The 14,490-nt window shown below is 53.1% G+C and overlaps 3 protein-coding genes across 3 annotated transcripts; 2 read left to right on the top strand and 1 right to left on the bottom strand.

The window, feature by feature from the left end:
• Positions 1-1,658: 1,658 nt before the first annotated feature.
• Positions 1,659-6,160, bottom strand: GUITHDRAFT_144532 (hypothetical protein; the record flags this gene model as incomplete). The annotated part of the gene is made up of 15 exons (XM_005824961.1): positions 1,659-1,687; positions 1,835-3,251; positions 3,484-3,528; positions 3,585-3,615; positions 3,992-4,037; positions 4,225-4,303; positions 4,342-4,428; positions 4,617-4,661; positions 4,706-4,757; positions 5,037-5,119; positions 5,317-5,396; positions 5,439-5,500; positions 5,566-5,609; positions 5,655-5,786; positions 5,840-6,160. The coding sequence occupies 15 exons, from the start codon at positions 6,158-6,160 to the stop codon at positions 1,659-1,661; spliced, it is 2,553 nt and encodes an 850-aa protein (XP_005825018.1).
• Positions 6,161-6,902: 742 nt separating this feature from the next.
• Positions 6,903-8,983, top strand: GUITHDRAFT_44081 (hypothetical protein; the record flags this gene model as incomplete). The annotated part of the gene is made up of 3 exons (XM_005824960.1): positions 6,903-7,256; positions 7,593-7,915; positions 8,656-8,983. Coding segments are annotated over 3 exons (1,005 nt in total), but the record flags the coding sequence as incomplete, so codon positions are not given.
• A 2,264-nt stretch (positions 8,984-11,247) lies between these two features.
• On the top strand, positions 11,248-12,004 carry GUITHDRAFT_154797 (hypothetical protein). The gene has a single exon (XM_005824959.1). The coding sequence runs from the start codon at positions 11,265-11,267 to the stop codon at positions 11,736-11,738; it is 474 nt and encodes a 157-aa protein (XP_005825016.1). The 5' UTR covers positions 11,248-11,264; the 3' UTR covers positions 11,739-12,004.
• Positions 12,005-14,490: the final 2,486 nt, after the last annotated feature.

Here is a 14,490-nt window from a genome sequence, read left to right as displayed (position 1 = left end):
AAGGACGTCAGTCTCAGTTGGGACCTCAAAGAAAAGCTCTGGAGAGTTCATGACAGGATGCGAAACGACTTCAAGTAAGACCCTCCTTCTCCTTCTCCTCCTCCTCCCCTTCCTCCTTCTGGTCCTCCTCCCCATCTTCCTCCTCTTCGATCTTCGTCTCCTATCCTCTCCTCTAGTTTACCCCTCTACTCTGCTCTTTCTCTCCTCTGAGTTCTCTTTTTCTTCCTCCTCACTTGTTCTCTCCCCTTTCCTTTCCTCCCTTCCCTTCCTTATATCCTCAACTCTGAAATTTCTGCCTGACGTCCTCGAAGATTTCGAATGCTCTTCGTCCCCAACTACGTCAGAAAGATGTGGAGCGATAAGAAGGACTCAATTCGGTTCGTATCTTCGTCTCCTGCTCCTGCTCCTGCTCCTGCTCCTGCTCCTGCTCCTGCTCCTGCTCCTGCTCCTGCTCCTGCCCCTGCTCCTGCTCCTCCTGCCCAGCTCTGTTTCACTCCCTTTCCCCCACCTCCCTCCCAGCATCTCTTCCCCTCCTCCCTTAGCTCGCTGACGAGGAGACGCAGCGCCGCCTCGCTGGATGTGCGAGCGGTACACGTGAAGGAGGACGAGACTGTCAAGAATCGAGCAACTTCTGCTTGGGTAACGCCCGTTGCTCCAGTCTCCTTGCCAACTTCCTCTGCAGGAAAAGCTCAAGTCAGAGGCGAGGAAGCAGCAAAACCCTGCTGCTCAAGATGTGAAGGCAAAACTCGGTTCAGAAATACTCCTCCACTTCGACAATCCCTCTCCTATCTCCCCTCTCCCCTTTCCCCTCCCCCCTCCCCTCCCCTCCCCTCCCCTCCCCTCCCCTCTCTCTTCCACTCTTTCGGAGTGTGGGTTTCTAGCCGCTCTCTTCTCTTCCTGTCCTCTCAGCCAAGTCACTCTTCTGTTGCAGAGGTCAAACAGCCAAAGGCAACGACTCCCGCGCCGTCCCTTCCAATCTCAGGTCCTTTCACTCCACCTTGCGATCGACTTTTCCACCCCTCTGATCGGAGCTTGCCTCCTCGTCCACCATCACCACCTCTTGCTCCTCCCCTCGCTCACCCCTCCCCTTCCCATCCCGCTCCCCACCTATCTTCTCACTAACGACACCTCCTATCCCCGCTCCTCCTCCTCCCCTCGCTCCTCCTCCCCCTTCTCCTGCGGACTGCTGATCGATGCGGCAGAGACCTCAACCTTAGCAGAGATTCGCGCTTTTCTGAAGGAGCAGAACCTACAGAGTCAGGTGAAGACAAGCGGCGCCGGAAGGACGAAGGCAAGTCCATTCCTCCTGCTGTCCTCCTACCCTTGCCCTTCAACTGCCTCCTTCCTCCTTCCTTTTTCTCCTCCTTCCTCGCCTTTCTCGTTTCTTCTACCTTCTGCTCTTCTCCTTCCTTTTCTCATTAATTCTTTCTCACCTCCCTTCCCCTCCTCTTCATTCCCCGCTCTCTCCCACTGCCTCCTTCCACCTTTTTTGCACTCAAAGACCTGTTTGCGAGTCCCTTTCGCTTCCTTCCCTCCCTCTATCCTCCATCCTCCCGTGCCTCTGCGTCTCCAATACTCTTTTCTCCTCCTTTCTCCTCCCCCTCCCCCTCTCCCTCTCCCTCTCTCCCTCCCCTCGCTTCTTCTCCCTCCTGACAGTGTTAGCAGGAGGCGATTCTGCGCGACATCACTGCAGTCTGGCTCAAGTAAGCGAGGGCCACGGAGGTCTTAAAGAGTCTTAGAAGCTTTAACGTGAGCCTGCTAGTATCGCTTCTTCTTCCTCCTCTCACTCTCCCCCTCCTCCAGTTTCTGCCTCTTCTCCCTCTTCTCCCCCCACCTTGCTGCGTCTTCAACAGCTTCTTCAACTCGTCCTCGTCCTCGTAGTGATCGCGGTTCTCCTCCTCCTCCTCCTCCTCCTCCTCCCCTATCGCCCCCGAGGGATCGTTCCTACTCGTCACGTAGGCATCGGTGGTGCCCTGGAACAGCCAGCAGTTGTCTGGCGTGATTTCCACATCCTTCCCCATCGCCTTCCCCATCTGCTCCATGTACTGTCCCATCCTTTCCTTGATCACCATCAGCCGGCGATGCTCCTCCATCGCGTCGTCTCCCTGGTAGTTCTCCTCCAACTTGTCCAGGAACCGGAGCTCCTCCAGCTTCACCACACAGAAGTCCTCCTCTGCTGTCGCCCCGAACCTGGCCAGCTCCAGGCTGTACACTCCCCCAGCTCCGACCGAGCACCTCGTCCTCTTCCCCGCAAACTCTCCGTTGGGTCTCGTCCGGTCCCACTCCACCTCGCAGCTCAGCCCGTCAGGCCCAAAGACGTCGACTATGATCCCTCGTCCTTGAGGGATGTCCTTCCCTTGGTCTATAATCATGTCTATATACTCCTTGGTGTGCCGCACGTAGTCCAGGTAGAGGGCGGGTCGGGGGCAGTTCCCAGCCTCCTCCACCTCCTCCTCCTCGGTCCATCTTTCCTGGTCTATCTTCTCCCAATTGACCCCTTCTTTCCTGTCCCAGTTGTACAGGTTCAGGACCGTGCCAGGATCATTGCGGTACAAGATAAAGAAGGGCCAGTGTCTTCCTTCTGGGAACCCCCTCCACAGCTTCCTGGGAGGCTGTTCTCCGGGCTCGAAGCCGAAGTTGAGCTGGAGGATGGAGGAGAAGTCTGTCCGGGGGTCAAGAATCCGCTTGTTGAACATAACCTCTGTCTTCGTGTGCTTGTCCGGGTGGGGCTTGAAGACAGAGAAGTCGAACCAGTCGATCTTCCCCTGATGGGTGAGACGGTGGAGGTACTGGGCTTGAGGGGTCAAGGTTGGGTCATTCAAATGATGGTCAATCCCATCCACGTACTCGTCGTAGGCAGTCCAGTTGACAAGGAGCCTGTTGTTGTTGTTATCGGGGTAAATTTTCTTGATCTCGGGGTAAGGCAGCTCAACATCGAGAGGGTTTTCGACCCAGATGCAAGTCCCGTTCTCCTGCCTCATCCTCAAGATCTCCTCGTCCTCCTTCGCCTCCTCCGTCGCGTTCTTGTCTGTCCAGCGACCGTACTTCCCCTTGTCCTCCTTCCTCAATACGTACTCAAAGCTCCTCAGCGGCCATCCCTCTGCTTCAGGTTGGGAGATGTCAGGCCCGGGGCCGAGCGGGGTAGGATACGTCTCCTGCATGTACTGATCGAGGTCAATGTTATTCGCCTCCTCGCCCATGAAGTTTCGTAACAAGGGGATGCAGTTGGTGCTGTTGTAGAGGGCGGCGACCTGGTTGTCAAGGTGAGTACGAGGGGAGGGTGGACGTTTACAAGACAAAAGGAGGCAACAGAGATGGGGAAGAGGAGGAGAGGAGAAGAGAGCAAGATAAGAGAAGCAGTACGAGCAGAAGAAGCAGGAGGAGCAGGAGGAGCAGGAGGAGCAGGAGAAGCAGGAGCAGTTTTGGGAGCAGCAGGATTGAGCAAAGAGCAGGGGGAGAGGGCACGAAGGGAGACGAACTGACTTCAAGTGCTGTAAAATTAGCATCGTCGATGTGCCAAGGGTTTGCCTGTGGGGGTTGACAAACTCGTCAAAAAAGGACGCAAAGGAAGTTGCGAGTCTGACCCCATGGACCAGCAAAGTCTCGAGAATCTCCCTGAAGGACGGATGAGTGACGAGCAAGGACAAGAGCAGGAAGGAAGGGAGGAGAGAGGGTTGGGGAGAGGGAGAGGCAGGAAAGAGGAGGCGACAAGGGGAAATAAGATGGGCGGACAGGATGCATGTAGAGGAGGAGAGTCAGTCAGAGGAGGGACGCGAGGAAGCGACGGGGGGCGGGTAGTACAGAAAGAGGAAAACGATAAATAGGATATAAGGAGGAGAAGGAAGAAGACGAAATCAGTGGGGGGGGGGAGCTATGAAGAGATCGATCACAGGTATCCTCGGTGAGCCGCACGGAAAAGAACTGTCCAACTTCTTGGCCTGGTCATTTTGAAAGTCACAAGAGGATGAACAAGGTGAAAGTTTGAAAAGACCGGGAAGTGATTTCAAGATCAGCCCCATACTCGCACAAGAGAGCCACTGTAACGAGAAATCAGACGAGGAAGGGAAATATGAACAGGAGCAGGAGCAGGAGCAGCAGGATCCCGTGGGATGCATCCATGCTGCGGAATGGAGAGCTGCACCTCCCTCTCTTTCTCCTTCTGTTCCAACTCCTTCTCCTCCATCCTCCTCCTCTTCCTCTTCCACCTCCTCCTCCTCCTCCTACCTGCTGGATAGTTCCCGTTGGCAACAGCACAGTGAATGGGCGTCCAACCCCAATCGTCCGACCAGTTGATGTCTGCGCCCTGCAGGTAAAAGAATCATCCACCCTCTCGCTTCTCACAGAGCATCTTGAAACCTCAGCGACCAGCGCGTTTATCTTCCGACGGATCGAGTCCGCGTTGTCCCATTCGAAGGTTCCGTCCAATTTCTGAGAAGCGTCGAGGTCGGCACATAGAGTTCAGGGCGAGAGCAGGGAAATGCAGCGATGAGAAAGAAAGGAGAGAAGGGGAGGGGACCCAAAGAAAGGAAAGGCCAGGAGAGCAGATGAATGATCAGGAAGGGGGGCGAGAACGAGGAAAGTCAGACGAAAGGGAAGGGCGCTGGGAGCAAAGGAACCTCGATCAGCCCTTCGCATGCAGCTTGCAGTCGCAACTCCAGCAGCTGTCAACATATTCACCCATCCGCTCTTCCTCCGGCATCAACACCTCTTCTGGCTTATGGCAGACAATGGGATCAGGGTCATGCCCTGTATCTTCGCTGGAGGAAGCGGAGGAACGGGGTCAAGACAGGCAAGACGGAGATGACGAGGAAGAGGAGTGGGGTGGAGGCGAGGAGGAGGAGGAGGAGAAAAAGGAGGAGAAGAACAATAAAGAGGGAAGAGAGAACCAGGAGCAGGAGCAGGAGCAGGAGCAGGAGCAGGAGCAGGAGCAGGAGCAGGAGCGGGAGCAGGAGCGGGAGCAGGAGCGGGAGCAGGAGCAGGAGCGGGAGCGGGAGCAGGAGCGGACACAAGGAAGTTCGTTCAGTCAGGGATGTTACATCGTTGCCTTAACGATCGGATGGATGTTGATGTGTTCCTCAACTGCTCGCAACGACAGCCCGATGGGAATTTCCATCCCCTCCTACCGAAAGACAACAAAAGATGAGAAGATAGAACGACCACACGCCAAGATCGTGTGAAACAGTCACCATGATCCCATCCCACCAACATTGAAGACTTCAAAACGACCAGTCAAACCAACATACAGGGACAGCGTTGGTTGAATGAGATCCACATAAGCTGTTTGAAACGGAAGACGCTATCAGATTGAGTAGATACCATGAGAGATTTCGTATCCCAAGGTTCTCTTAACAAGTTCATGCTGTTGCAACATCGGAGATCATCGCTGATATGCTTGCCTGTATATGTCTCAGCACCGTCCTACCTTCTCATTGTTCCACCTGTGAAACTTCCGTCGGGATCGGTCTCGATCTGTCCTTCTAAGTCAAGGAACTGTCCGATTCTGTAGCAAAGAAGGGCAGGTAAGTGGATGCTCAAGGCAAAGTGGGAGAACTTTTGCAACATCACCGTCTGGGTTTTCTTGGAGTCCCGTCCTCAAACAGAAAGTCTACCTGCAATGTCTGTCACTCTTGCGAACTCTCTCCCAGTCAACACACGATCGGATCGTTCTCATAATGGTCGTCAAACATGAACGCGTCTGAGGGAGGAGCAATGCCTTCCGCCTGCGCAGTCTTGCAGCGGCTCCCCTGCAAGTACTCATCCTCGAAGTACTCTGGTCGCACAAAAGCCTTTGGGGGGTTCAAGGTCAGAATCACTTTCATTGGGCACAAGGGAGAAATACCTTTCCGTAGAGCCGCTCTAAGGACCTCATGTCGGTACTCCAGAAGCCCAGCTCCTTGTCAGCGCGGGGGTCGTCGCGTTCCCAGTAGTGAGGGTCTCTTTGCCTTATCAACTCGTCGTCGCTCAGGACTGCTCCGTTGGGCTGAATCCTTTCGTTCAGGTCCGTACACGTCATCCATGGCGATGGTCTTGCGAACTTTCTGAGGTCGAACTCACCAGGCATTTCCTCTTGACCAGTGTTCATGCTTCGCAGGTAATAGGAGGTAACCAGTACATTGTATTGGCAAAGGAATATCCACAGCCACAGAGAACAAGGTTTCATAGCATCATTCTTTTGCTTCTCATCGTCAACTCACTTCGTGTTCATCTTCGAGCTCCATATTCTCTTGCTCCTCGCTGCTACATGCTTCCAGAGTGCTTCATGCGCGTCCATGGCATTTCGCTTAATGCGACCGCTCGGGCCTGCTCCAGGCCCGGCGCAGTCAAATCCCGGCCGGTCCCTTCACTGATCGGCCCAGTGACTAGAGATCCTGATTTTAACTTAACCTTGAGTAAACTCCTCATTGTCCTCGTACTGATTTTTAACTTAACTTTGAGTAATCTACTGATTGTCCTCGTACTGATTTTAACTTAACCTTGAGTAAACTCCTGATTGTCCTCATACTGATTTTTAACTTAATTTTGAGAAAATAAACAGAACTCGAACGGGGATAATTTCCCGGTCCAAGAGGCCGAGCTAGGAGAACGGTACTGTACCCCTTCTTGGCACCACGAAAAGAGGGGTCTGCGGAGGTGGTGATACGATCTTCGGTCAGGTGGGAGCCCGGCTGCTACAACTGATCATGCTAACTGAGAGTCGCTCGCGCCGCTCGGTCCTCGTCCTCCTGCTCCTGCTCCATGCAGATCTGCTGGTGCTGGCAGGAGCCACAACCAACGTGTCATGTGGAAGTTGCGTCTTCCACATCTCAGATGCTGCTGTTCTCATCGGCCATACGGGAAGCTGCATGACAGACTGCAACAACCTCAAGTTGGATTCTTTTTACACCTCTGTCCGCCTCAAGGGCGTAGCAGCTGGCGCCTTCAATGGCCTCACAAGTCTCCAGAGTCTCAACCTCGGAGACAACATGCTGACCGGCCTTCCCCCCGGCGTCTTCGATGGTCTAGTCAGCCTTCAGTTCCTGGCCCTGCGAGTGAACAGGCTGGAGAGTCTCCCGGACGGTGTGTTTGACGACCTTACGAGTTTGACATACCTTGATCTGTACTACAACAAACTGACGAGTTTACGGGAAGGAGTTTTTGACAACCTGACCAAACTGGAGTATCTCTTCTTATACGACAACCAACTGTCCAGCCTGCCTACAGGAATCTTCGACAAGCTCACAAACCTCAAGGAGCTTTATGTTACAACAACCAACTCAGTCATTTGTGGAGGATGCATCTTCACAATTGTGGATGACAATGTGCTCACTCGTAACGGCACGTGCGGCAGCGGCTGCACATGGTGGGTCGAACTGACTCAGCCGTCTTTCATGAACCGCGTGAAATCCTTACAAGATGGAGTTTTTAACACTCTCAACTATCTGCGGGGCTTTGAACTCGATAATAGTCAAGTGTCAAGCTTGCAAGCGAATAGCTTTCGTTCTCTGTCTAATATCTATTACCTGTATATGTTCCAGAACAAGCTCCAAAGTTTGCCTGAAGCACTGCTGCAAGGACTTTCGACATTGTATGCAGTTGGTTTCAGATCAAATCAGCTTTCAACTTTGCCTGAACAACTGTTTCAAGGATTAACCCAACTCCACGACATTTATCTATTGGACAACAAGATTGATTTCATTCCTGTCAATGTCTTCCACAGTCTTTCAAATATGCAGTACCTTGAGCTTAGCATGAACAAACTGCGGAGTCTTGCTCGCGACACTTTCCGCGACCAGACGAGCTTGGGATCTCTCATGATGGGCAGTAACCAGCTTCAAGACATTGTGCCAGGCAGCTTTGAGAATCTAACCAACTTACAGTACCTTGAGCTCTCTTGGAATCAGATACAAGGACTTTCCTCTCGGACTTTCCGCGGTTTGTCAAACTTGGACAAATTGCATCTGGACAACAATCAGATATCAAGTCTTACTTCAAGCGTGTTCGAAGGACTGTCCAAAGTCAAGTATGTGTACCTGTACGCCAACAAGCTCGACTGCGTAGCCCCTGATGCCTTCAATGACCTGCAGCAAGCTTTAGTCATCGACCTTCGCAACAACCGCATCCCTTGCCGTCACTCCACCTGGCCTTCTGCGGTACAAGTCGACCCTGGGCTCCCGCTCTGCGCCAACGACACGACAACATGCAAGGAATACGTGATCCCTACACCGCAATCTCCAGCCGGCACGCCGACGAGTTCGAACTGGACTTGCGGAGGTTGTACCTTCAACGTCTCGGCTGCTGGGATGCTATACAGGGAAGGTTCTTGTGCTGATGACTGTCACTCGCTCTACCTCTCCTCCAAAGGCATCAGAAACTTGACAGAGGGTGTCTTCGATGGAATGCCTGAGCTCCTCGACCTCAACCTCTATGATAACCTTCTGGAAGCTATCCCTGCCGCAACATTTGGAGGTCTTTACAACCTGCAACACCTTGATCTTCACAACAACAAGCTTTCCCGTCTTCTACCTAAGATGTTTGATGATCTCACCAACTTGACATATCTGGATCTCCATACGAACAACTTGAGCAATGTCCCAGACGATGTGTTTGCAAGTCTTCATAATCTCAAGTCCCTCTTTCTCGACCGTTGAACAATCAGCTGACAAAGCTTTCTACAAGACAGTTTTTCGGCCTATCGACGTTGGAAACACTGTATCTCTCTAACAACGACCTTGCCAGCCTTGCTGATGGAGCATTTGATGGACTTTCAAACCTAAAATATCTCAATATCTACAACAATCTACTTGCCTACCTTCCTCCCAGAATCTTTTCAGCTCTGCAAAAATTGGAGGTTCTCGATCTCAACGACAACATGCTCAAAGACATTTCATCGCAAGCCTTCGATGGGCTTCCAAGTTTGCGCTCACTGTACCTGCAGAACAACCTGCTATCAGACCTTCCATCGCAGATTTTCCAACAGGTCTCAAGCTTGAAGTATCTGAACTTGCGGAACAACAAGATAGTCTGCTTGCCAAGTTTGATTCTCAACCTTCACGATGCCGAGGTAGACCTAAGGGACAATGCTCTTGCGTGCTATCACGCTTCTTGGCCGCCCTCTACTCGCACCGACGCGAACTTGAAGCTCTGCGAAGGTGCGATGTGCGACTCTTCAGACTCGTGGAAGAGCGTCCCATCTTGGCGAAGCAACATGTTCACTCACGTCGACCGATGTACGGAGGTGAGGACTTGGTACCAACTCGTGTCCTCTCCCAACAGTATCGTGGCGACGGGAGGCTTAGGGAAGCTCATGACAGACGAGGAGCAAGTGTGGACGTGCTTGAAGAAGCCTGCTTGTCTTGCTTTCTTTGGAAGGCCGAGCAATGACTCGATGTGTTATGTATTCCATGAGAGGAACGAGACCTGGATGCCATGGCACTTCAACTCGATTTTGAGACTCAGTCGCAAGTGAAAGCTTCTGGCAGGATGCCAAACGTCGAAGATGTGCTAAGTACGAGTCAGTGACTCAAGTTCATGCAGCCATCAGGGTCTACTATGATTCTTTCATAGAGTAAATCCTTTACTCAAAGTTAAGTTAAAAATCAGTACGAGGACAACTGACACTGTCGCACAGGCCAAACGGCGAGAAGAGAAAAGACAGCGAGAACCAAACCTAATCCTGCCAACTGCTGTCCCCCAAACTTGAGTGACTGATACCTTCACTCTATATCAGAAATCAATCAGCATGGAGTAAGACTTTTATGGAGTCATAACTAGCCTCGGAAAGACGACCGTCTCCGTGGATCACAACCGGGCCAGCGGCGGCGACTCCGGGCCCAGCGATGATTGGGCCGCGGCGCCCGCCGCCGCCCGGGCGCCCCGGGACTGGCGGGCCGCACTGGTACTACCCGGCGGGGCCCGGGGCGCGCAATACAGTAAACCGGGTATTGTCAGTCAAGTCTCTCCGACAAAGTTTGGGGGACAGCAATCGGCAGGATGAGGGTTGTATCTCGACAGTGTCAGGGTCAAGCCTCCGGCCTCTACTCTCCTGATTGTCCACGTACTGATTTTTAACTTAACAGAGTACGGTCCACACTACCGGGTAGCGCAGCCGCTTTGGAGTGTCGAATTTGTGGTTGTAACTTTCACTTTAGTTGGCATGATCATCGAAGGGACCGTCGGATAACTGCGGGGGCTGACACGCTGATCATCCGATCATTGACTGCTTCGCACATTCCCAGCCGCATCCCTACGCATTTGCTAGGACTCCGTTAGCACCCTGCCCTAGCAACCGGGGGGCATCATTCAGGGCGTGACTGTTGCGACTGGAAGAGGGTAGCAAGTAGGGGGTGGGGACTTGAAGGGACCCGGTGGTGGAGCAAGAGATACACAGGGACAGATCGGATCGCTTCTGAGGCCTGCCAAGGGGGAGGGGCTTTGCTGTACAACCCCTTTTTAGAATCCCTATGATGGCCCGAGGAGTCACGAGGGGAGTCAGCACTATCCGCGGCCACCTACACCCCCTAGAATCAAACCTTCCTAGATAGGTCACCCCTCCCTAGCCCCTGACTTAACCCAGAGATCACCCTCCCAAATCCATCCCTGCATGGTTGTACCCCCTGTACGCTTTCCATTGCGCCTGGTACCGTGACCATCAGCAGGAACGTGAACGACGATGACACCAGAGGGACGGCTTTTAAGATACTGCTATTTTTGCTCCTACTACCTCCTGCTTTCGCCTGCTTCACTTTCACCTGAACCTCCTTATCTCGAAGCTGCTCCTGCTCCTGCTCCTGCTCCTGCTCCTGCTCCTGCTCCTGCTCCTGCTCCTGCTCCTGCTCCTGCTCCTGCTCCTGCTCCTGCTCCTGCTCCTGCTCCTGCTCCTGCTCCTGCTCCTGCTCCTGCTCCTGCTCCTGCTCCTGCTCCTGCTCCTGCTCCTGCTCCTGCTCCTGCTCCTGCTCCTGCTCCTGCTCCTGCTCCTGCTCCTGCTCCTGCTCCTGCTCCTGCTCCTGCTCCTGCTCCTGCTCCTGCTCCTGCTCCTGCTCCTGCTCCTGCTCCTGCTCCTGCTCCTGCTCCTGCTCCTGCTCCTGCTCCTGCTCCTGCTCCTGCTCCTGCTCCTGCTCCTGCTCCTGCTCCTGCTCCTGCTCCTGCTCCTGCTCCTGCTCCTGCTCCTGCTCCTGCTCCTGCTCCTGCTCCTGCTCCTGCTCCTGCTCCTGCTCCTGCTCCTGCTCCTGCTCCTTTCACGCACGCTACAACTAGTTCTTATCCCTTCTTGTCTAGTGCTACGGCTGATGTCAGTGGTCTATCCTCGGCAAAAGAAGGAGAAGGATTCTTACTACGTCACACCTGGCCCTCTCTTCTTGGATCAAGAGCTCATCGAAAAGTACTACCACATTCCTCAATGTGAAGCAGCAAGGCAAATCGGCATCTCCTTGACATGCTTGAAAAGTGCGTGCAGGAAGTTAGGGCTTCGAAGGTGGCCCTACACAAGGAAGTACTTCAGGAAGCATGAGGGTGAAGCTGCAAGTCAGGAAGATTCACAGACCAGCGAGACCCCGAGCAACAATCCTGATGAAAGTCCTGAAGAACACGATGAAGACATTTATCTGTCATTCTCCGACATTATTTACACTGAAGTTATTGACCACATGATGGGTAAATTTGATTCCAACGAAACAGTCCCGAGCGCCAGCGTCAAGGACAATGCAACAAGGACGGAGAGTGAAGATCGGAGTCTGTTCCCTGAGCTGAAAGACATCGAGTGACTGTTTCAAGGCTTTACAGCTTCTTCGGTTGCAGTGTGCCCTTCGTTGTAATTGCAGTGTGCGCTTTTTTCCTTGTAGGTTTGACGTAGGTTGAGTTGTACAGAGGCGTGAATGTCGAGGAGGAAGCAGAAATGACTGAGCTCGATGTATGTGTTGCGTGTTTCTTTAATGTACTCATGTATTGTTCACCTGAGTGCCTGTAAAAATTGTTTGAATTGTTACACAAAGAACAAACTTGTATTGAATAAAGGGAAACATTAATCTCACCTTCGAGCAGATCAGCTTTGCTTCCAACACTGTCTTGAATTCAACCCGCATTTCTCGCATCAAAATGAATAGACTGCAATCGAATGCGCACATTAGAAGACGTGACGCGTTCATCAAACACTTACCTGAAAAAGTTGTTGTCACGATTTTCTTCTGCGTCTGAAGAATTGAGATCGTGAGAATGATATCCCCTTCCTAGTTCCGCCCATTTCTGTGCAAAGCAGGTTCAAAGAAGAGGCAGCAGAAAACTTCAAAGTATGACCTTCGAGACTTTCTCTTCCACATTCTCAATTGGAGCTAATTTGACTTTTGCTTCCTGCCACAATCGCTCACTCCCTCGCTCGTCTGTTGCGGGCCTCTACTTACATTGTTGAGCTTCTCCAGCACGTTGGTCAGGTCTATGTCGCCTCCATCTTGTCCCTCCCCGCCAATCAGAGTTGACTGAAGTTGAAAGCTGGGCAGGGCAAGTAGACGGCTGACAATGCCAGACAGCGCGAGATTCACCCTCCATGAGTTCGTGAAGAACGTCGAGAGCTTTGCCAGCACAGCTGAGATGAAAACAGAAGTCTGCTGCTCTTCGACTTGAGAGGGAGGACTCTGAGCAAGGATCGCTTCTGTTTCCCACTCCCCGCAAGATTGGAAGCAACTGCTGACCAGCTTGATCGAGTCTTTCCTGTATGCGTCCTCTTGACTCGTCTCGTTGGCATTTGGCGTGTTTGCTTCATCGACCTTGTCAAAATCTTGCTGCAGGGTCTCAAGAAAGTCAAGGAACTTCCTCGTGCTGGATTGAAACGCATCTGATCTCAGGACGCCGATGCAGGCTCTGCAAGCTTTGTCCCTTGATATCTGAGTTAGAGCATCGACGACCCAAAAGTCGTTGAGCTCCAACAAGGACAGAAGAAGCTCCAAGGCAGCGCAGCTCTCCTCCTCGTTCATCGAGTCTATCCTGTCGACGAGGACTTGCAGCAGCGAGCAGGGGCTCGAACGTGCCTCGGCCTCTGCCGCCCGCAGGTTCGCATTCTCCGCATCTGCACTGCTGGAGAGTCTTCGAGGAGAGGAGACATCAAGGATCGAGTGAGCGATCATCCCGATCAGCTGGGGCTGCTGCAGTCTCCTCCCATACCTTCCCTGCTTGATCCACATGGGATCCGGCTCGAACAGTCCACGGAGCAGCTCCATGACCCCGACATGCTGCACCTCGGATCCCTTGATCAGCCTCTGCTGCATCGTCTGACGCAGGAAGTTGGCATCGAGAATGTCGAGCAGCCTGTTGGCCACCTGGATGTCTGCCACCTTGACAACATGGTCCACGAAACGAAGTGAAGCATAGAAGGGCGTTGGGTCCGGGCGCTTCCTCCTCGACCCGACCTCATCCATCGACCCAGGAGCCAGCGAGTCGATCGTCTTCATGGCTGACTGGAATCCCATGTCCACCATCCTCACCGCCCTCTCAATGAGCGCAGAATGGTTGACAACCGCGTTGGTGACCCGGTGGTCAGGGATAGACAGCAGCGCTAGGATCCCCCTCTGCGCATACTCCCCTCCTGCTGCGTCTTGAAGGTGCTGGATAGACCAGTTCAAGAGCAAGAACTCGCATCCCAATCCGCCCGTGTTCACGTTCTCGTTGATCACCACAGGGAGGAGGGAGGCGGGGTTCCGATAAACCTTGTCGCAGAGAGTGTAGAGCAACTCGCAGTGTACCAGAGCAAAGGCCTGTCTCTGAGGGCTGTACTCAAGCTCCTGCGCCATATGCATCACCAGCCGTGCGATGCTCCCGTTGTCCAACTGTCAACAACGTCAGGCGGCGCTGAAGTGCATGGACAGAGTCAGGTCACCAGTTCATATCTCAGACGGAGCGCGCGGATGACCGTCTTGATCACTGTCTTCTACATGTCCAGTTTCAGAGCAAACATGCGAGCAGCAACACGATATCACCTGGACTCCCACTGAGTTCTTGAGCGACAGGAGATCGTTCAGAAGCTCCATCACATTCTCTTCAAGGAAGCACATCATACAGGACCCCTGGTGTATGCTCTCAGTAGAGGGGTTCTCGTCCTCTAGCAGCTGCAGGACAGAGTCCAGCTCCTCTGGTATCCTGCAAAAGGAACGACGGTCAATATCAGGACAAGGCAGATGGAAGCTGAGCAGGAGCAGCGAACCTGTAGGATATCAACAGCTTATCCCAATCGCTCGCCCGATCTTGCTGGGTGGTCTCCGAGAAGGAGCGAAGGTAGACGACATGGTCGCGTAACAGCTCAGCCTTGCTCTTCGACGAGGTGGTGTTAGAGGAGGAGGAGGAGGAAGAAGAAGAAGAGGAGACAGCTGCTTTGATCGCCCCCGATATTCCCTTCAGCCATGACATGACGGCCTGCCGGGAACCTTTTACACGCAAAAAAACAACTACATTCAATCAATTCACTGTGCAAGTTCCATCTACTCTCCCTCCTCCCTCCTCTCTCCTCCCTCCTCCCTCCTCCCTCCTCCC

The sequence above is a fragment of the Guillardia theta genome (genome assembly GCF_000315625.1).
Source record: "Guillardia theta CCMP2712 unplaced genomic scaffold GUITHscaffold_88, whole genome shotgun sequence".
Lineage (NCBI taxonomy): Eukaryota > Cryptophyceae > Pyrenomonadales > Geminigeraceae > Guillardia > Guillardia theta.
This window is presented reverse-complemented; position numbering and strand designations above follow the sequence as displayed.